Source organism: Pavona decussata, unplaced genomic scaffold (genome assembly GCF_977016875.1).
Source record: "Pavona decussata unplaced genomic scaffold, jaPavDecu1.1 SCAFFOLD_476, whole genome shotgun sequence".
Lineage (NCBI taxonomy): Eukaryota > Metazoa > Cnidaria > Anthozoa > Scleractinia > Agariciidae > Pavona > Pavona decussata.
The window spans coordinates 199,912-215,114 of NW_028145812.1; the positions used below are offsets into that span (position 1 = coordinate 199,912).

The 15,203-nt window shown below is 41.8% G+C and overlaps 1 protein-coding gene and 2 long non-coding RNA genes across 3 annotated transcripts in view; 1 reads left to right on the forward strand and 2 right to left on the reverse strand.

Annotated features, from left to right (window-relative positions):
• The window catches only part of LOC146450222 (uncharacterized), a 110,462-nt gene that overhangs the window by 65,236 nt on the left and 30,023 nt on the right, over positions 1-15,203 (reverse strand). The gene's annotated exons all lie outside the window — the stretch shown is intronic.
• LOC146450223 (uncharacterized) overlaps positions 1-15,203 on the forward strand; it is a 110,039-nt gene that overhangs the window by 64,661 nt on the left and 30,175 nt on the right. The gene's annotated exons all lie outside the window — the stretch shown is intronic.
• LOC146450227 (uncharacterized) lies at positions 4,139-7,475 on the reverse strand. The gene has a single exon (XM_085100597.1). It carries the CDS (start codon positions 7,127-7,129, stop codon positions 4,139-4,141), a length of 2,991 nt encoding a protein of 996 aa, XP_084956723.1. The 5' UTR covers positions 7,130-7,475.

A 15,203-nucleotide genomic window follows, 5' to 3' on the forward strand; every position in this document is an offset into this window, starting at 1 on the left:
ATCCTAATGATAACGTCGCTGTGAGAAAATCGTTTGAGAAATTGGCGAAATCCCAAATTACAAATTTGGCGCTGAAGAATATGAAACCCTCAGCTAATCACGTGTTCGGTGCATTCAAGTATTCCACACAATGGAGGTGATCAAAATCGCTGAATATCCAAGTGCACTCATTTCACTTATTCGATCCTTGATGATGCTGTTCAACGGGGAAATCACGAGAATGGATGCCTGACCATCCAATCCATAGTCCCCAGGCGCGAACGAACATTTAACAGATGAGGTTCTTGCCATAACCGGTCGGCAAAACTGCCAGCACATCCTTTTCCTCGAAAAGAGCTCTTACTCCCACCTCTAGCTCCGGCTTCAACCTGACAAACAAGTAAAGATAAGCTTTTAAAAGCCTTCGATAACTTGATGTACTCGTCGCACGCCATGCTATTCTGTCAGCAATTGCTTCAATTGTCAATAGACGTTAATTTCTGTCGATATTAACCAATCAGAAATATCCGTTCGGCGGCGAACGGAGAAATCAATCGAAGGGGGCCTTTACGTTAGGCGTTCCCTTCCCCCTCTCTCTAGTCCACTTTGTTCTCTCACTTTTTCTCGCTCCCCTTCCACCGCCCCACCTCCCTCTCCAATTACGCCTGCTACGAAAGCTACATAGATCTAAAAACATTTGGGTGCTTTTTTTTTTATTCACAATTCTGGAATGAGAATGGCCAGAATGTAAAATGCGCGCGTTTTTCTATTCCGCATTCCTATTCCGGAATGGACAGAATGTCATTCCATCCATTCTGCTCCCCGGGGCAGAATGAATAGAATGTTTCAAATGAAAATCCAAGATGGCAGACGGCGAGATGAGCGCTGCGGATTTAAATACTTCTCTACCGGAGAAAAAATCAGGTTACACTTTTGGACACAATGAAACATTGCTTCTAGTTTCATTGTACCAAAAGTACGAGATTTTTTTCAGTGATGTTTCTTACAAGAAAAGAGCAATTTGGCAAATGATTGACTGCTCTCCGTCGGCAGTAAACTGCGAGAACAGGTGAAAATGCCTTACATCTTCGTTCCGGGCGTTTTTTTATGCAGACAATCCGAGTTATTCCTAGCATTCCGTACCAACCATTCTTATTCCAGAATTTTAAATAAAGAAACGCGCCCTTGGTCTGAAAGTCTAAAACGAGTATGAAATTTAACGACTGATCATACCTGACCTAAACTGGAACTGAATTTTAGAAGTCTAATTAAAGAGTGGGCCATGTACGATTTCATATTCATGGTGCATAGCAAGTCAAATGAATACCTCCAACCCACCCCACCCACCGTCAGCCCTTCTTTTGTAGGTTATCTTCACTCGCTCTCGTTTCCGTCATCATGCATGAAAACTGTCAGCTATGCTAACCAGCGATGTTGCAACAACAGGAAACGCGAAGCATTAGGCTGTTGAACAATGCTGAACTGATGCTAGTTAAACGACCTAAATTGATCACAGATTTATAAAAATATAGACAAGAGAGTAACCAGATAAACGGGTGGATTTTATAAAGACGCATAATTAAAAGCAAAACGCGCTCTACTTATAATAACGCCTTTACGATCTTCATCCTACGCCAACGTATCACAATGCATCTTGTCAATTTAAGTTAGAGCTAATATATTTGTATCCTCTTAATTTTGGTAGTTAAAAAAAGGAGGACATTCCCAGGAATCCCCCTGCCCGCCGCTGGCCTGTCAGAGCTGACGCCATTGCATTATCTCGTAGGCTATCGCCCCGTTCGTTTCAGTCATCATGCATGACAATGTAATCCGCATAAAAACAGTAGGTGCTCTACTAATAATAACACATTGAAGATCCTTACGCCGACGTGTGCACAATGTCTAATATATTTGTCTCGTCTTAATTTTCGTAGTTAAATTCCCCCAAAACAAGATTGATAAAGGTTTCTGAAGGAATGCACTCATCTGCTCTATGCATGTCCTTCGGGTCGACCAGCGAAGTAAGCCTGCGAAGCAAGCGTTTACGTGAAGTTTTCTGCTTTCCGTATTTTAAATGCACTAAATTTCCGCGCGGTCAAACAGCGAAAAACGCACAAACAGAATTGCTTGCTGCGCAGACTATAATAATAATAATAATAATAATAATAATAATAATAATAATAATAATAATAATAATAATAATAATAATAATAATAATAATAATAATAATAATAATAATAATAATAAAATAATAATAATAATAATAATAATAATGATAATGATAATGATAATGATAATGATAATGATAATGATAATGATAATGATAATGATAATGATAATGTTAATAATAATAATAATAATAATAATAATAATAATAATAATCTTTTATTAGGAAGCTTTCGTTCACTAAATGTGATTCTTAGAAAGGTCCTATAGGCTACCTGTGAAGTAGTGAAAACAGCGATTGTTTACAAAGTAACTGAGAGAAAGTTGTATTTGATGAATTAGTTAATAAACCCTTTCAGGCAGCTGATACTGATTACCGCAGAAAAAAGACCAAGGGTGAAAGATTGTCCCAAAAAGAACAGTTCGCCGAGAAGCGAAGCTTCGAGGGTGGCATTGAAACTTTAAGGACAATATTTAACCGGATGAAATTATCATCCGATATACCAGCAAGCCGGAAAGACGATTATTTATTTTATCACACTGCAACACGGGTGCTTTAGTGTACAGAAGACAAAACAGCCAGTGCAGCCTAATAAGTGAAAGCTTATTTGGTTTACAAGATTTCATTAGACTGTTATCCAATTACAGCCGTTTAGGACCCAAAACTGTTACGTTGTTTCTTTGTTTCTCTCTTCCAAAATATAAGGCGGCCGCTATGAATCAAATGAGAGGACTGTTATCGTCTCGTAACCAATGTCCGATTTCGTATCACGTGACGCGTTTTGTCCACTGCTACCGCGCGTAAATTAATTGGCGGTTTGTAACAGCAGCCAAAATTTTAAGTTTTCCTTGCTATAAACCTAACATAAGGAAAAATATCAAAACAGTTTATACTTTCCTCTAATATTCATTGAGATGGCCGTTTCACTTTCCTTATGAAAAAGACAGGCCAAAGTCGTCACTAGCTGATCGAATGTTCTTCCAGCTGCATTTGAACAAAAATGATTTTAGTTTCCTTTCTATCATTCAGGGGTTGGTTGACAGAGAGGGGTGAATAGGGGTATGTAAATCCGCCGATCCGCTAAAATTAATGGCTGAATCCGTCGATCCCCTCGAAAAATCAACTAAATCCGAATCTGCAAATCGTCTGCCGCGTTAGATGATACGCGAAGTACAAAGCGACTTCAGTTGTTGGAGTTGCCTTGCGTGATATTATGTTTTAGCGTTGAGGATGACTATCAACGAAATATTTATGTAACCAACGTCTGTATCGAAACAAAATCTTACAGATACGAGAAAAAAGAGCAAACTTGAACTTCCTAACAATCAAAATCCAAAATCCGGGCTCCAAAACTGGATAAAACCGCGATCCGCTGTGATCATAGGATCCGCAGATCCCGGCCGCAGATCCGTTAAAATTTCGCTCTGAATCCAGAATCTGGGCTAAAATATTTACCAAATCCGCCGATCCGTAGACCTATTCACCCCCCTCTTGACAACCAATCGTCTAGTCTCTAAAAAAAACTCTACAGACGTTCGCTTGTAAATACAAGTTCACAACGCTTTGATGCTTTAACATATCGGTGAAGGTTAGAGTGAGCGTCATAATTGCAAACATGTTCATTTAACGCCGTTAATTGAGAAGACGCAACTGCATTCTACTTTCAGCTATTTTAAGACCAAAATCGACATAAAACAAGAGGGGATCGATCCTCTCTTGACATGAAATTAATTGAATGAGAAAGAACATGCGACCAGAACCAAAATGAATAAACAGAGGATTAAACGGCTTAGCACTTGGTCGAGCACGCAAGCGTGTTTTTTATTTTATTTTATTTTTTTCCTCGGGAGGACATATCAATCCAAGTGAATCCCCCTACCCCGCCACTACCCTGCGAGAGCTGACGCCACTGCCTTCTCTCGTAGGCTATCGCCTGGTTCGTTTCCGTATTCGTGCATGAAAATTAGAGCTAACACCTTTGCTTGCTTATGCTTATGCCTCTGGATTCCTCGAGGAACATAGGGCCGCAACGACACTCCTCCAACGCACTCGGTTTTGGCTCGTCCTCTTCAGTTCGGCCCACGACATTCCGGTAGACTTCGTCTCGGCTTCAATGCTTCTCCGCCAGGTCTGCTTCGGGCGACCAACTTTGCGCTTCCCCTGTGGATTCCAGTCTAAAGCCTGTCTGGTGATGTTGGTTTCAGGCTTCCGCAAAGTATGGCCAATCCAGCTCCATTTTCTCTTCTTGATTTCAGTCTCCATTGGGGTCTGATTTGTTGTTGCCCACAGCTGTTCGTTGGAGATAGTCTCTGGCCATCTGATGTTGAGGATGTTTCTGAGGCATCTGTTGGTAAAAGTCTGAAGTTTGTGGGTGCTGGTCTTGGTCACTCTGCACGTTTCTGAGCCATAAAGCAGGACTGACTTCACGTTGGTGTTGAAAATGCGGATCTTGTTGCGGAGTGAGAGGGCTGTTGATCTCCAGATTGGTCTCAAGGTGTTGAAGGCGTGTCTGGCTTTGTTGATTCGGCACTTGATGTCTTCGTCTGTCCCCCCGTCTTTACTCACGACGCTGCCCAGGTAAACAAACTTGTCAACTTCTTTGATGTTCTCTTGGTTTAGCTGTAGTGGATCTTGCTGCTTGTTGTTCACTCTCATGGCCTCAGTCTTTCCAATGTTGATTTGGAGTCCAGTCTTTACTGCTTCTTCTGCCACACGACAGAGCTTCTCTTGTGCGTCTTGATGCCTATGGGAGAGAAGGCTGATGTCGTCTGCGAAGTCCAAGTCCTCCAGCTGTCTAGTAAAAGTCCACTGGATACCTGTCCTCCGGCCTGCTGTAGACTGTCGCATAACCCAGTCAACCACCATCAGGAAAATCGTTGGTGAGAGTAGACAACCCTGACGTACGCCGGTATGCACGGTGAATGGTTCCGTCAGTTTCCCGTCGTGGATCACTTGACAGGTGGCGTCTTCGTACATCTGCTGTATGATGGTGACAAACTTTGGTGGAAATCCATAATGGTACATCAGTTTCCAGATGACGTCTCGATTAACACTGTCAAACGCCTTCTGGAAGTCCACGAAAACTGTGTACAGGGGGGTCTGCCACTCCAGGGACTGTTCGATGATGATCCGTAAGGTTGCGATGTGGTCCGTGCATGAGCGGTTTTGTCGAAATCCTGCCTGTTCGTCCCGGAGTTTCTTGTCTAAGGCGGTTTTCAGTCTCTCTAGGATGATTCTGCTCAGTACTTTGCCCGGTATAGAAAGCAGCATAATTCCCCTCCAGTTGTTGCATTGTGAGAGGTCCCCTTTCTTTGGTAGCTTCACTAGGTGTCCTCGTTTCCAGTCCTCTGGAACTTGTTCCTCTTCCCAGATCTTGGTGAGTAGGGGGTGCAGCATGTCGGTTGAGGTCTGGACGTCAGCCTTGAGGGCTTCAGGTGGTATTCCGTCCGGTCCTGCTGCCTTGCCTGACTTGAGGGACTTGATGGCCTTGGTGATCTCTGTCTTGCTGGGAGGGTTGGTGTTGATGTCTAGGAGCTCAGTTGCTGGTGGGATGTCTGGTGGGGTGGGTGGTGCTGGTCTGTTGAGTGTCTCCTTGAAATGCTCGGCCCACCTTGCTCTCTGCTCTTCCTCTGTCGCGATGGCATTCCCGTTCTTGTCTTTCACAGGACGACTTGGGTTGCTGTTCTTTCCAGAGAGTGTCCTGGTGATCTCGTACAGTCGCTTCATGTTGCGCTGATATGCTGCAGTCTCTGCCTCTTCAGTGAGCTCCTCTATGAACTTTCTCTTGTCGCTCCTTGCGCTGCGCTTCACCTCCTTGTTTGTCTCCCAGTATCGCCTCTGCAGTTCTTGTTTCTCTGCTTGGTCCTGCGTCTGGTTGATCAGGTCTTTCAGTTTCTTCCTCTCTGTGATGATGGCCCAGGTGTCTGTTGTCAGCCACTCCTTGTGTTGCCTTGTTTTCTTCCCCAGGACTGTCGTGCATGTTGCCTTCCAGGTCTCTCGGAGGCTGCTCCATTGCTCTTCTATTGTCTCTTCTTGTAGGTTTGTAAGTACACTGAACTTGTTTCTCAGTTCTATCTTGAACTCCTCTGTCTTTGCCTTTTCCTTCAGAGTGCGGACGTTGAACTTGAAGGCCGGTCTTCCTGCCTGATCTCTGTAGGCTTTCAGCTTTACTCTCACAACTGCTACAACCAGGTGATGGTCTGATGCTGCATCTGCGCCGCGCTTCACTCTCACGTCGTGTAGACTCCGTCTCCACTTTCGCCCGATGGTGATGTGGTCAATCTGGTTCTCTGTTTTGCCATCTGGGGAAATCCACGTGGTCTTGTGGATGGTCTTGTGTGGAAATAGAGTTCCTCCAATGACCAGGTCGTTGAAGGTGCAGAACTCGGTGAATATCTCTCCGTTCTCGTTTTGCTCTCCTGTGCCGTGTCTTCCCATAGTCAGCTCTCTGTCTGTGTTGTCCGTGCCTACTTTGGAGTTCAGGTCTCCCATCAGGATCTTCATGTCTCTTTTTGGTGCTCTGTCTATGACTGCTTGGATCTGGTCGTAAAACTCTTCTTTCTCCTCCATGTCTGCCGTGTTGGTGGGGGCATAACACTGGAAGATGGTGACTTTTCTGCCTTTTGAGTTGAATCTTGCTGTGAGGATCCTTGGTGACACAGGTTCCCAGGACAGAAGTGCTTGCGTTGCCTCAGGTGTCATCAGCAGCGCTATTCCGTACATGTGTGGTTGTCCTTCTTCTTGCCCCGAGTAGATGATGGTGTCTCCACTCGTAAGTCGTGTTCTTCCACTTCCATTCCACCGTGTCTCACACAGGCCTAGGATTTTCAGGTTGTAGCGGTGCATCTCTCTACACACTTGTGCACTCTTGCCTGTCTCGTATAGGGTTCGGATGTTCCAGGTCCCTATCCTGGTCTTGGCCTTGGTCGTCAGAAGAGTTGTCGGCGCACTGGCTTCCCGAAGGCTTTCACCAGCTCGCGTCATGCGCTCTACAGGAGAGGACTCTTCCTCAATCAAGAAGTCTTCAGTAGTTGTCGTTGCGGTGTCTGTAACAGGCTTTTGTTTTCTAGAATTGGGTTGTTAGCCCTATTCAAACCCCCAACCTGGAGGACCAGAGGAACATTAAATTCGGAGGAACCTACTCCTAGATGGATTGTCTTCACCACGACTGACGAGCTCGATCTACCCGGTGTGAGTGCTCTTAGTCTGGTCTCTACCCCTCGACCTGTCTGCCTTGGGTGGCCCTACCAGGAGACAGATCTCCGGACAGCATAGCTCTAAGGGTCGCTGAGACACGCAAGCCCCCTAACCACGGCAAGGTTGCACTCTCTAGGAGGGCTAACACCTTTGCATTCAATCAATTTTCGCAGTTAAATTCTTCCAAAACGTGATTTATAAGGGACTCTTGAAAGAATGCGCTCATCCGCTCACTGCATGGCCTTCGGGTCGACATGCCAATTTTCGAAGCAGTAATGGTTTTACAAACAAACTTCGAGAAAGCTGTGTGTAATTAATTTGTCAATAATCCCACTCAGGGGACTGGTATATCAGAGGAAACTGCCCAACGCTTAAAAATAAACAGTTGGCCGAGAAAACACAACCAAAACATTACCAAGCCATCGTCTATTCTGTGTCCAAAAACACTCTAGCGACAATCAAGTTCACAATTTTTGGAAACCTTAACATATCGGTGAAGGTCATGATAGTGAGCGTCATGACTGGAACAGTGTTCATTTAAAACCATCACCAACAGAGAAGATACAACCATATTCTACTTTCACCTATTTTAAGAGAGAAATCGACATGAAATAGTCAACTGACAAAGAACATGCGACCAGACAGAAAATCAATAAATAAAGGATTAAACAGCTTAACACTTGGTCGAGCACGAAAGCTTTTTAATTTGCCGTTACGGTATATTAGGGAGGGGAGGGAAAGGAAGGGAATGGGGTAATCTAAGGGAAACTGTTTGTATGAGGAAGCAGGATCTTTGATGTGAAAAATACTGGCATATTAGTGTGAGCTTGTGACGTTAAATATTTTAGTTAAGTCATATTTTATTTTAAGATTTAGGCGCGCGAAGCCAATGATAAATTTTCGTGAGTCAGTTCATTTAGTTCCTATATTCTAATTTTGCGCGGGAAACCTCCTGTTAGTTAGCTTACAAAAAAGATGCGTTGAACTTAAAACGAATTAGAACTTGTAGAGAGAGCATGAAATTGGTGTTGCCTTTGTTCAAGATCCCAGATACTTGCGGTACCTCTTGAAAGAAGCTAGTAGAGTTGTCCAAGCAGCTTCTACGTACTTTCTTGTAATGTTTACTCACTCGGCCTTTTTGCTTTTTTTGTTTTTTGTTATTAGAACGAGAATGGAAGGGGTTCGTCACTTGCTGATCAAATGTTTTCCCAGCTGCGTTTTATCGAAAATGATTTTACTTTCCCTTTCGTCCTTCAAGGGAGTTTACAGATTTAAAACATTACCAACTCATCGTTTATTCCATGTCCAACAAAACTCTAGCGACGATCAAGTTCACAATCCTTAGAAAAACCTTAACATAGCGGTGAAGGTTAGAGTGAGCGCCATCAACTGAGAAGACACAATCATATTCTGCTTCTGCATATTTTAAGACTGGAAACGCCCTGCAATTAATTACGTAAATGACAAAGAAAGACATTCGACTAAAAAGAAAATAAATCAATATTAAATAAAAATTAAGCGGATTGACGCTTGGTCGTACATGCAGGCTTTTTTTTCCATTATGGCACAGTACAAGCGACTACCTTTTCTCTACGCAATGGCTCAGGAGAAGTAATTCGTCCGAAAAATTATCCCTCTAAAAAAAGTGATAACACGACGGCACTTGGTTGTTGAAGAGCCCACACTCTTAGAAGGATAGTTTGTCCTCAAATCTATCTATATAGACGGATAATGGGGCTTATTAAATTAGACGAACTGCCCGTCTAAATTATAAGCGACTCGTTCACTTACAGACGCGTAACATGTTCAAGATTGATAATCTGTCAGACAGGAAACTGAATTTTCAGGACCTGAAAATGGCCAACACATAGTGGGTGACTTAAGATGAAAAAGAAACAGTCAAATATGCGTGTGTTATTTCCGGCACGAAATTATTAATAAAACAATAAATACATTTATTGCCATTTGAAGAATGCACATTATCTAATCTTTGCCGTAACGAAATCGGTTTAAGTTTCACGTGCTCGCTTACCAGAGCTTAAAACAGAAAAAAAAAAAAAAAAATCAGCAGAAGTAACAATCAGCCACCTTCAAACATCCAGCCGTGATTGAAAGAAACCGACAGACTATGTATTAAAAATTTGTTCGCGTCCGTATTATTATTACTTATTTCAAAATTTTATTTCTCTGTATAGAGTATTATAACTGCATATTTTTCATTTATCAAAGTACCGAAGATACAGGTGTCGTCCGACTGCAAAAGCCCACTTAAGATAAGTCCTCACTTGGGTCATGCCATACCCCGCAAAAACGCGAGCTTGTGCATATTGGGAACAGCAGTAAAGTATATATTCTAAGAGATGGTTTACTCTTAGTTGTGAAACGTCTAACACAGAAGAGTGGATAGGCGATTCACATAGAAACTCGACATTCAGTCTTGCAGCACTGCCGATAATAATTATGTGGAATATAAGTCTGCGCAAGCAGCCTCGAAAAAAACCCCGTAAATTTAAGCCGCAGACGTACGAGCAAAGTGGATCGACAAAAATTCACTCGTTCGTTCATTTCAGTTTTAATAGAACAAAAGCTTTTCGTGGCTACAGTACCACTTTTCTCGACGCTCGTACAAAGGAGTGAATAACATCCACATACCAAACAGGAAGCAAAAACGTTTAACATAAGGCACTCAATGGCTTGTGTAACAGTGAAAACGTACAAAATCCATCAGTTGTAACGCAATTGACTACTCTTTCACTTTAAACAGCCAATTGCAAAGAGTATGGAACTTAAGGTTTCTTTCAGTGCGACAATCAATAAGATATTGAGGTTTGTGGGGCTTTTTGTTTTCATATTGAACAGGGGAAAATATTCCCTGCACATGGTTAAACAAGAAAATTTGTCAAAATGGCGGAATAAGTCGTGACCCGATCAGAACTTGAAGTGGATTACAAAATTATACTGCGGGGCAGACCATTTGGATGAAATTATTGAAATTATTTCAAAGAACCGTGATTTACAACAGTGTTAATTCTGGGATACATTTAGTTTGTTGCACGTTTCAATTTAGTTTAAACGTTTACTGTTATTCTTATACTAACTAGAAGATTACAAGCTCTCTCTAAACATGTCAATAATTATCGGGCTATTACTGAGTATGCTAGTTTTACCCCCAAAAGGGATTTGAAGGAAGGGAAGGGAGGGTAGCAATCCCTCAGATAAGCAATGAGTTTGGGAATTTTCTTTTCGAGAAATGATATGGATCGTAAAATTTTGGTCTGAAAATTTGAAAGCGGTTATGATTCTTAAAGTCCAACCAGGTCTAGACTGAACTGAAAGCGAACTGAATTTTAGAAGCCAGGTTGAAAAGGGGAGCCATTCATAATTTCCTATCAGTCAGGTTGGCATAGAAATTCCATGGAATCCCCCACCCCTCCTCCCCAGCAAATTAACCCTGGGAGAGAGAGAGAGCTGGCGCCATTGCCTTCCTCATAGACTATCGACCCGCTCGTTTACGTCATTATGCATGAAAATGTAACTCGGCAATTCTACTGAGTAAGCTAAGGTAGCCAGCATTGTTATAAACAACAGGAAACGTCAAATTATCAGTCTGATGAAAATTGCTGAACTGTTGCCAGTAAAAAGAGCTGAGTTGATCACTGCTTTATCAAAAGGGACAAGAGAATAACCAGAAGGTGATCGATTTATACGTGATTTTACATATCCACATTAAACAATAGGCACTCCACTAACAATAACACACTTGACATCTTCATCCATTAGGTACTACGACAACGTGTGCACAGTGTATACTGGCTATTAAGTTTAGAGCTAAGATGTTTGTATCCTCTTAATTTTCTCACTAAATTAAAGTTCTCCCAAAACGAGATTAATAAAGTTTTATTGAAGGAATGCACTCATCCCCTCACTGCACCGCCTTCGGGTCGACCCGTAAAGTTGAGAAACAGCAACAGTTTTACAAACAAGCTGAGACAAGCTCTGTATGACGAATCGGAGCAAAAAAACCCCTTCAGGAGACTGCTATATCGGAGGGATATGTCCGAGAAGCAATGTCCGAAAGCATGTGTGAAACTTTGGGAATAATCTTTAAGGCGCGGGCATTATCTCCTGCCCGATATGCAAACAACAGAGAAAGGACTTCCTTTACTGAGTCATTACTTTAGTCTGGAAAACACAAAACAGCTAGTGATGGTCTCTGAGTGATTGCAGCTAAATAAATGAAAGCTAATTAGTTTACCAGTTGTTTCTTTGTTTCCTCGATGTTAACGTTTAGGCCACTGTTATCAATCGTCTGATTACCAAATTCCTATACTGTATCATGTGACGTGTTTGTCCAATGACGCGCGTAATTAATCAGTGGGTTATATGTCCACTTTACCTTACTATAAACATAACAATAGTAGAGTTGTTCAAACAGCTTCTACTTTCTTGTAATATTCACTTACGTGGCCTTTTTGCTCCTTTTTAAAAAGAGAATGGAAGAGGTCGTCATTTGCTGATCAAATGTTTCCACAGCTGCGTTTTATCAAAAATGATTTTACTTTCTCTGTCGTCCTTCAAGGGGTTAAAAAAAAAAAAAAACATTGCCAAGCCATCGTTTATTCTGTGTCCAGAAACACTCTAGCGACGATCAAGTTCACAATTCTTGGAAACCTGAACATATCGGTGAAGGTTAGAGTAAATGTCCTGATTGGAAGAATGTTCATTTAAAGCCATCAACCAGTGAGAAGGTACAACCATATTCTACTTTCACCTATTTTAAGAGCGGAATCGCGACAAGAAATCAATCAAATGACAAAGGACATGCGCCAGAAAGAAAATCAATAAATAAAGGATTAAACAGCTTAACACTTGGTCGAGCACGAAAGCTTTTTGCCGTTACGGTATATTAGAGGGGAGGGAAAGGAGGAGAGGGGGGTAATCTAAGGGAAACTTTTTTTTGTGTGAGGAAGCAGGATCTTTGATGTGAAAAAATACTGGGATATTAATGTGAACTTGTGAAGTTATATAAATTTTCGTGATTCAGTTTATTCAGTTCCTTCATTCTAAGTTTGCGCGGGAAACGCTCCCACCTGTTATACCTGTTCTTCTGATTGTTTTCTGTCAGTCCGCTAAGAAGACTTACAACTCATGCTAATTATAATAGAAATTACATTAGATCAGAACCTTCACTGAGTTTTCACGGCTTCCAAATCTGCCCCTTCCCCTAGCTAATCACTTTTTCTTCCCCTGTGACAATAGAACTAAACAACGCCTACTAAATAATTATTTAACTTTTGCTAAGTCACATGTAATAGTTCTCACTGGCTTCGTTGCATAGGATTGACACTCAAGGGGTAGGTTGTAGCCTAGTTTAGCTCAGTGTAATAGGTTTAAGTAGCCTCCTCTGAGTTAGCTTACAAAAAGGATGCATTGAAAACATGAGAACGAATTGGAACTTGTAGAGAGAACTTGTAGTTGTTGTTGCCTTTGTTCAAGATCCCAGATACTTGCGGTACCTCTTGAAAGAAGCCAGTTGCTCTGCTGTTCCCCGTGCCAGTACAAACTAAAAGGAACTGAATTTTAGAAAGGATTAAAAGGATTAGATCACGGGATTAAACGCCTTAGCACTTGATCGAGCACGGAAGCTTTTTCTTTTTTTCCGAAGGACAAACAATTCCAATGCATCCACCTACCCCTCCACTAGCCGGTGAAAGCTTACACCAGTGCCGTCTCTCGTAGGCTATTGCCTTGTTCGTTTCCGCCAACATGAATTAAAAGTCGAGCAAAAACTTTGCATTCTCTTAATTTTCGCGGTTAAATTATTCCAAAATGAGATTTATAAGGGTCTCTGGAAAGAATGCACTCATCCACTCACTGCATGGTCTTCGGGTCGACCTGGGAATTTGCGAAGCAGAAATGGTTTTACAAACAAACTTCGAGAAAGCTGTGTGTAATGAATTTTTAAAAAAATCCCTTCAAGGCGACTGGTATATCGCAGGAAAATCACCAAGGCTGAAATATTGTCTGAAAAATAACCAGTTGGCCGAGAAGCAAACCTCCAAGGGCAACTGCGAAACTTTAATGATAATCTTTAAGCCAAGGGCATTATGTCCTGCTGGATATGCCAGCAATCCCGAAAGAGCTTCCTTAACAGAATCATCACTTTACTTAGAAAAAGACAAAACAGCTAGTGATAGCCTCTGTGTGATTGCAGCTAAACAAATGCAAGCTAATTAGTTTGCTAGGTGTTTCTTTGTTTCCTCGATGAAAAAGTTTGGGCCACTGTTATCACATCGGACGACTGTTATTAACCGTCTGATTACCGAAGTCCCATACTGTATCACGTGCCGCGTTTTGTCCAATGACAACGCGCGTAATTAATCAGTGGGTTATAGATCCACTTTTCCTTGTTATAAACATAACAATAGTTGAGTTATCCAAAGAGCTTCTACTTTCTTGTAATATTCACTTATGTGGCCTTTTTGCTTTTTTTTTTTATTTAGGAAGAGAATGGAAGAGGTCGTCACTTGCTGTGTTTTATCAAAAATTATTTTACTTTCCCTTTCGTCCTTCATGGGGGTTTACACATCTAAAACATTACCAAGCCATCGTTTATTTCTTGTCCAACAAAACCCATGCGACGATCAAGTTCACAATTCTTGGAAACCTTAACATATCGTTGAAGGTTAGAGTAAGCGTCATAATTGGAACAATGTTCATTCAGGGCCATCAACTGAGAAGATACAATCATATTCTGCTTCTACATATTTCAAAACCGAAAACGACCTGAAGTTAATTATAATTACGTAAATGACAAAGAACATCCCACCAGAAAGAAAATCAATCAATAAATAAACATTAAGCGGCTTGACACTCGGTTGAACACGCAAGCTTTTTTTTTTTCCTTCATGACACTGATACAATGGAGGGGAGGGAGGGAAGAGTGTTATCTAGAGGAAACTGTTTGTATAAAGAAGCAGGACCTTTGACTCTCAATGTGGAAAATATTGAGACATAAGGCTGGAGTTTAAGGAAACTGAATTTTAGAAGTCAGGTTAAAAAGGGGGCCATTTCGATTTCATATTAAGGAGGACATTCCCAGGGGTCCCCTTACCCCGCCGCTGGCCTGTCAGAGCTGACGCCATTGCCTTCTCTCATAGGCTATCGCCCCGTTCGTTTCAGTCATCAAGCATGAAAATGAAATCGACATAAAATAGTAGGTACTCTACTAATAATAATACATTTAAGATTCTTACGCCGACGTGTGCACAATGTCTCACAATGTCTAATGTCTTTGCATAACTCTTAATTTTAGCGGTTAAATTCTCCCAGAACGGGATTAACAAGGGTTTCTTGAAGGAATGCACTCATCCGCTCGCTGCATGGCCTTTGGGTCGGCCTGTAAAGTTGCGAAACAGCAATGGTTTTACAAACAAACTGAGGGAAAGCTCTATACATGAATAAACCAACAAACGCAATCAGGAGACCGGGCTATCTGAGGAAAATGTCCAAGGCTGAGAGATTGTCCGAAAAAAATAACATTTAACAGAGACGAAAACCTCCGATGACAACTGTAAAACTTTGAGGTTAATCTTTTAGCTAAGGGCATTATCTCCCGCCGGATATGCCTGCAATCCCGAGAGGACCTACTTCACTGAATTATTACTTTACTGTGGAAAAGGCAAAACTGACAGTGACGGCCTCTGCGTGATTGCAGCCAATAACCCAGCATGATAACTAGTTTACCAATTGTTTCTATGTTTTTATAGTCGAAAATTTTGTGGCGACTGTTATCAAATCGGACGACCGGTTATCGTCTGATAGCCAAAGTCCCTTTGGGTACCACGTGACGTGTTTTGCA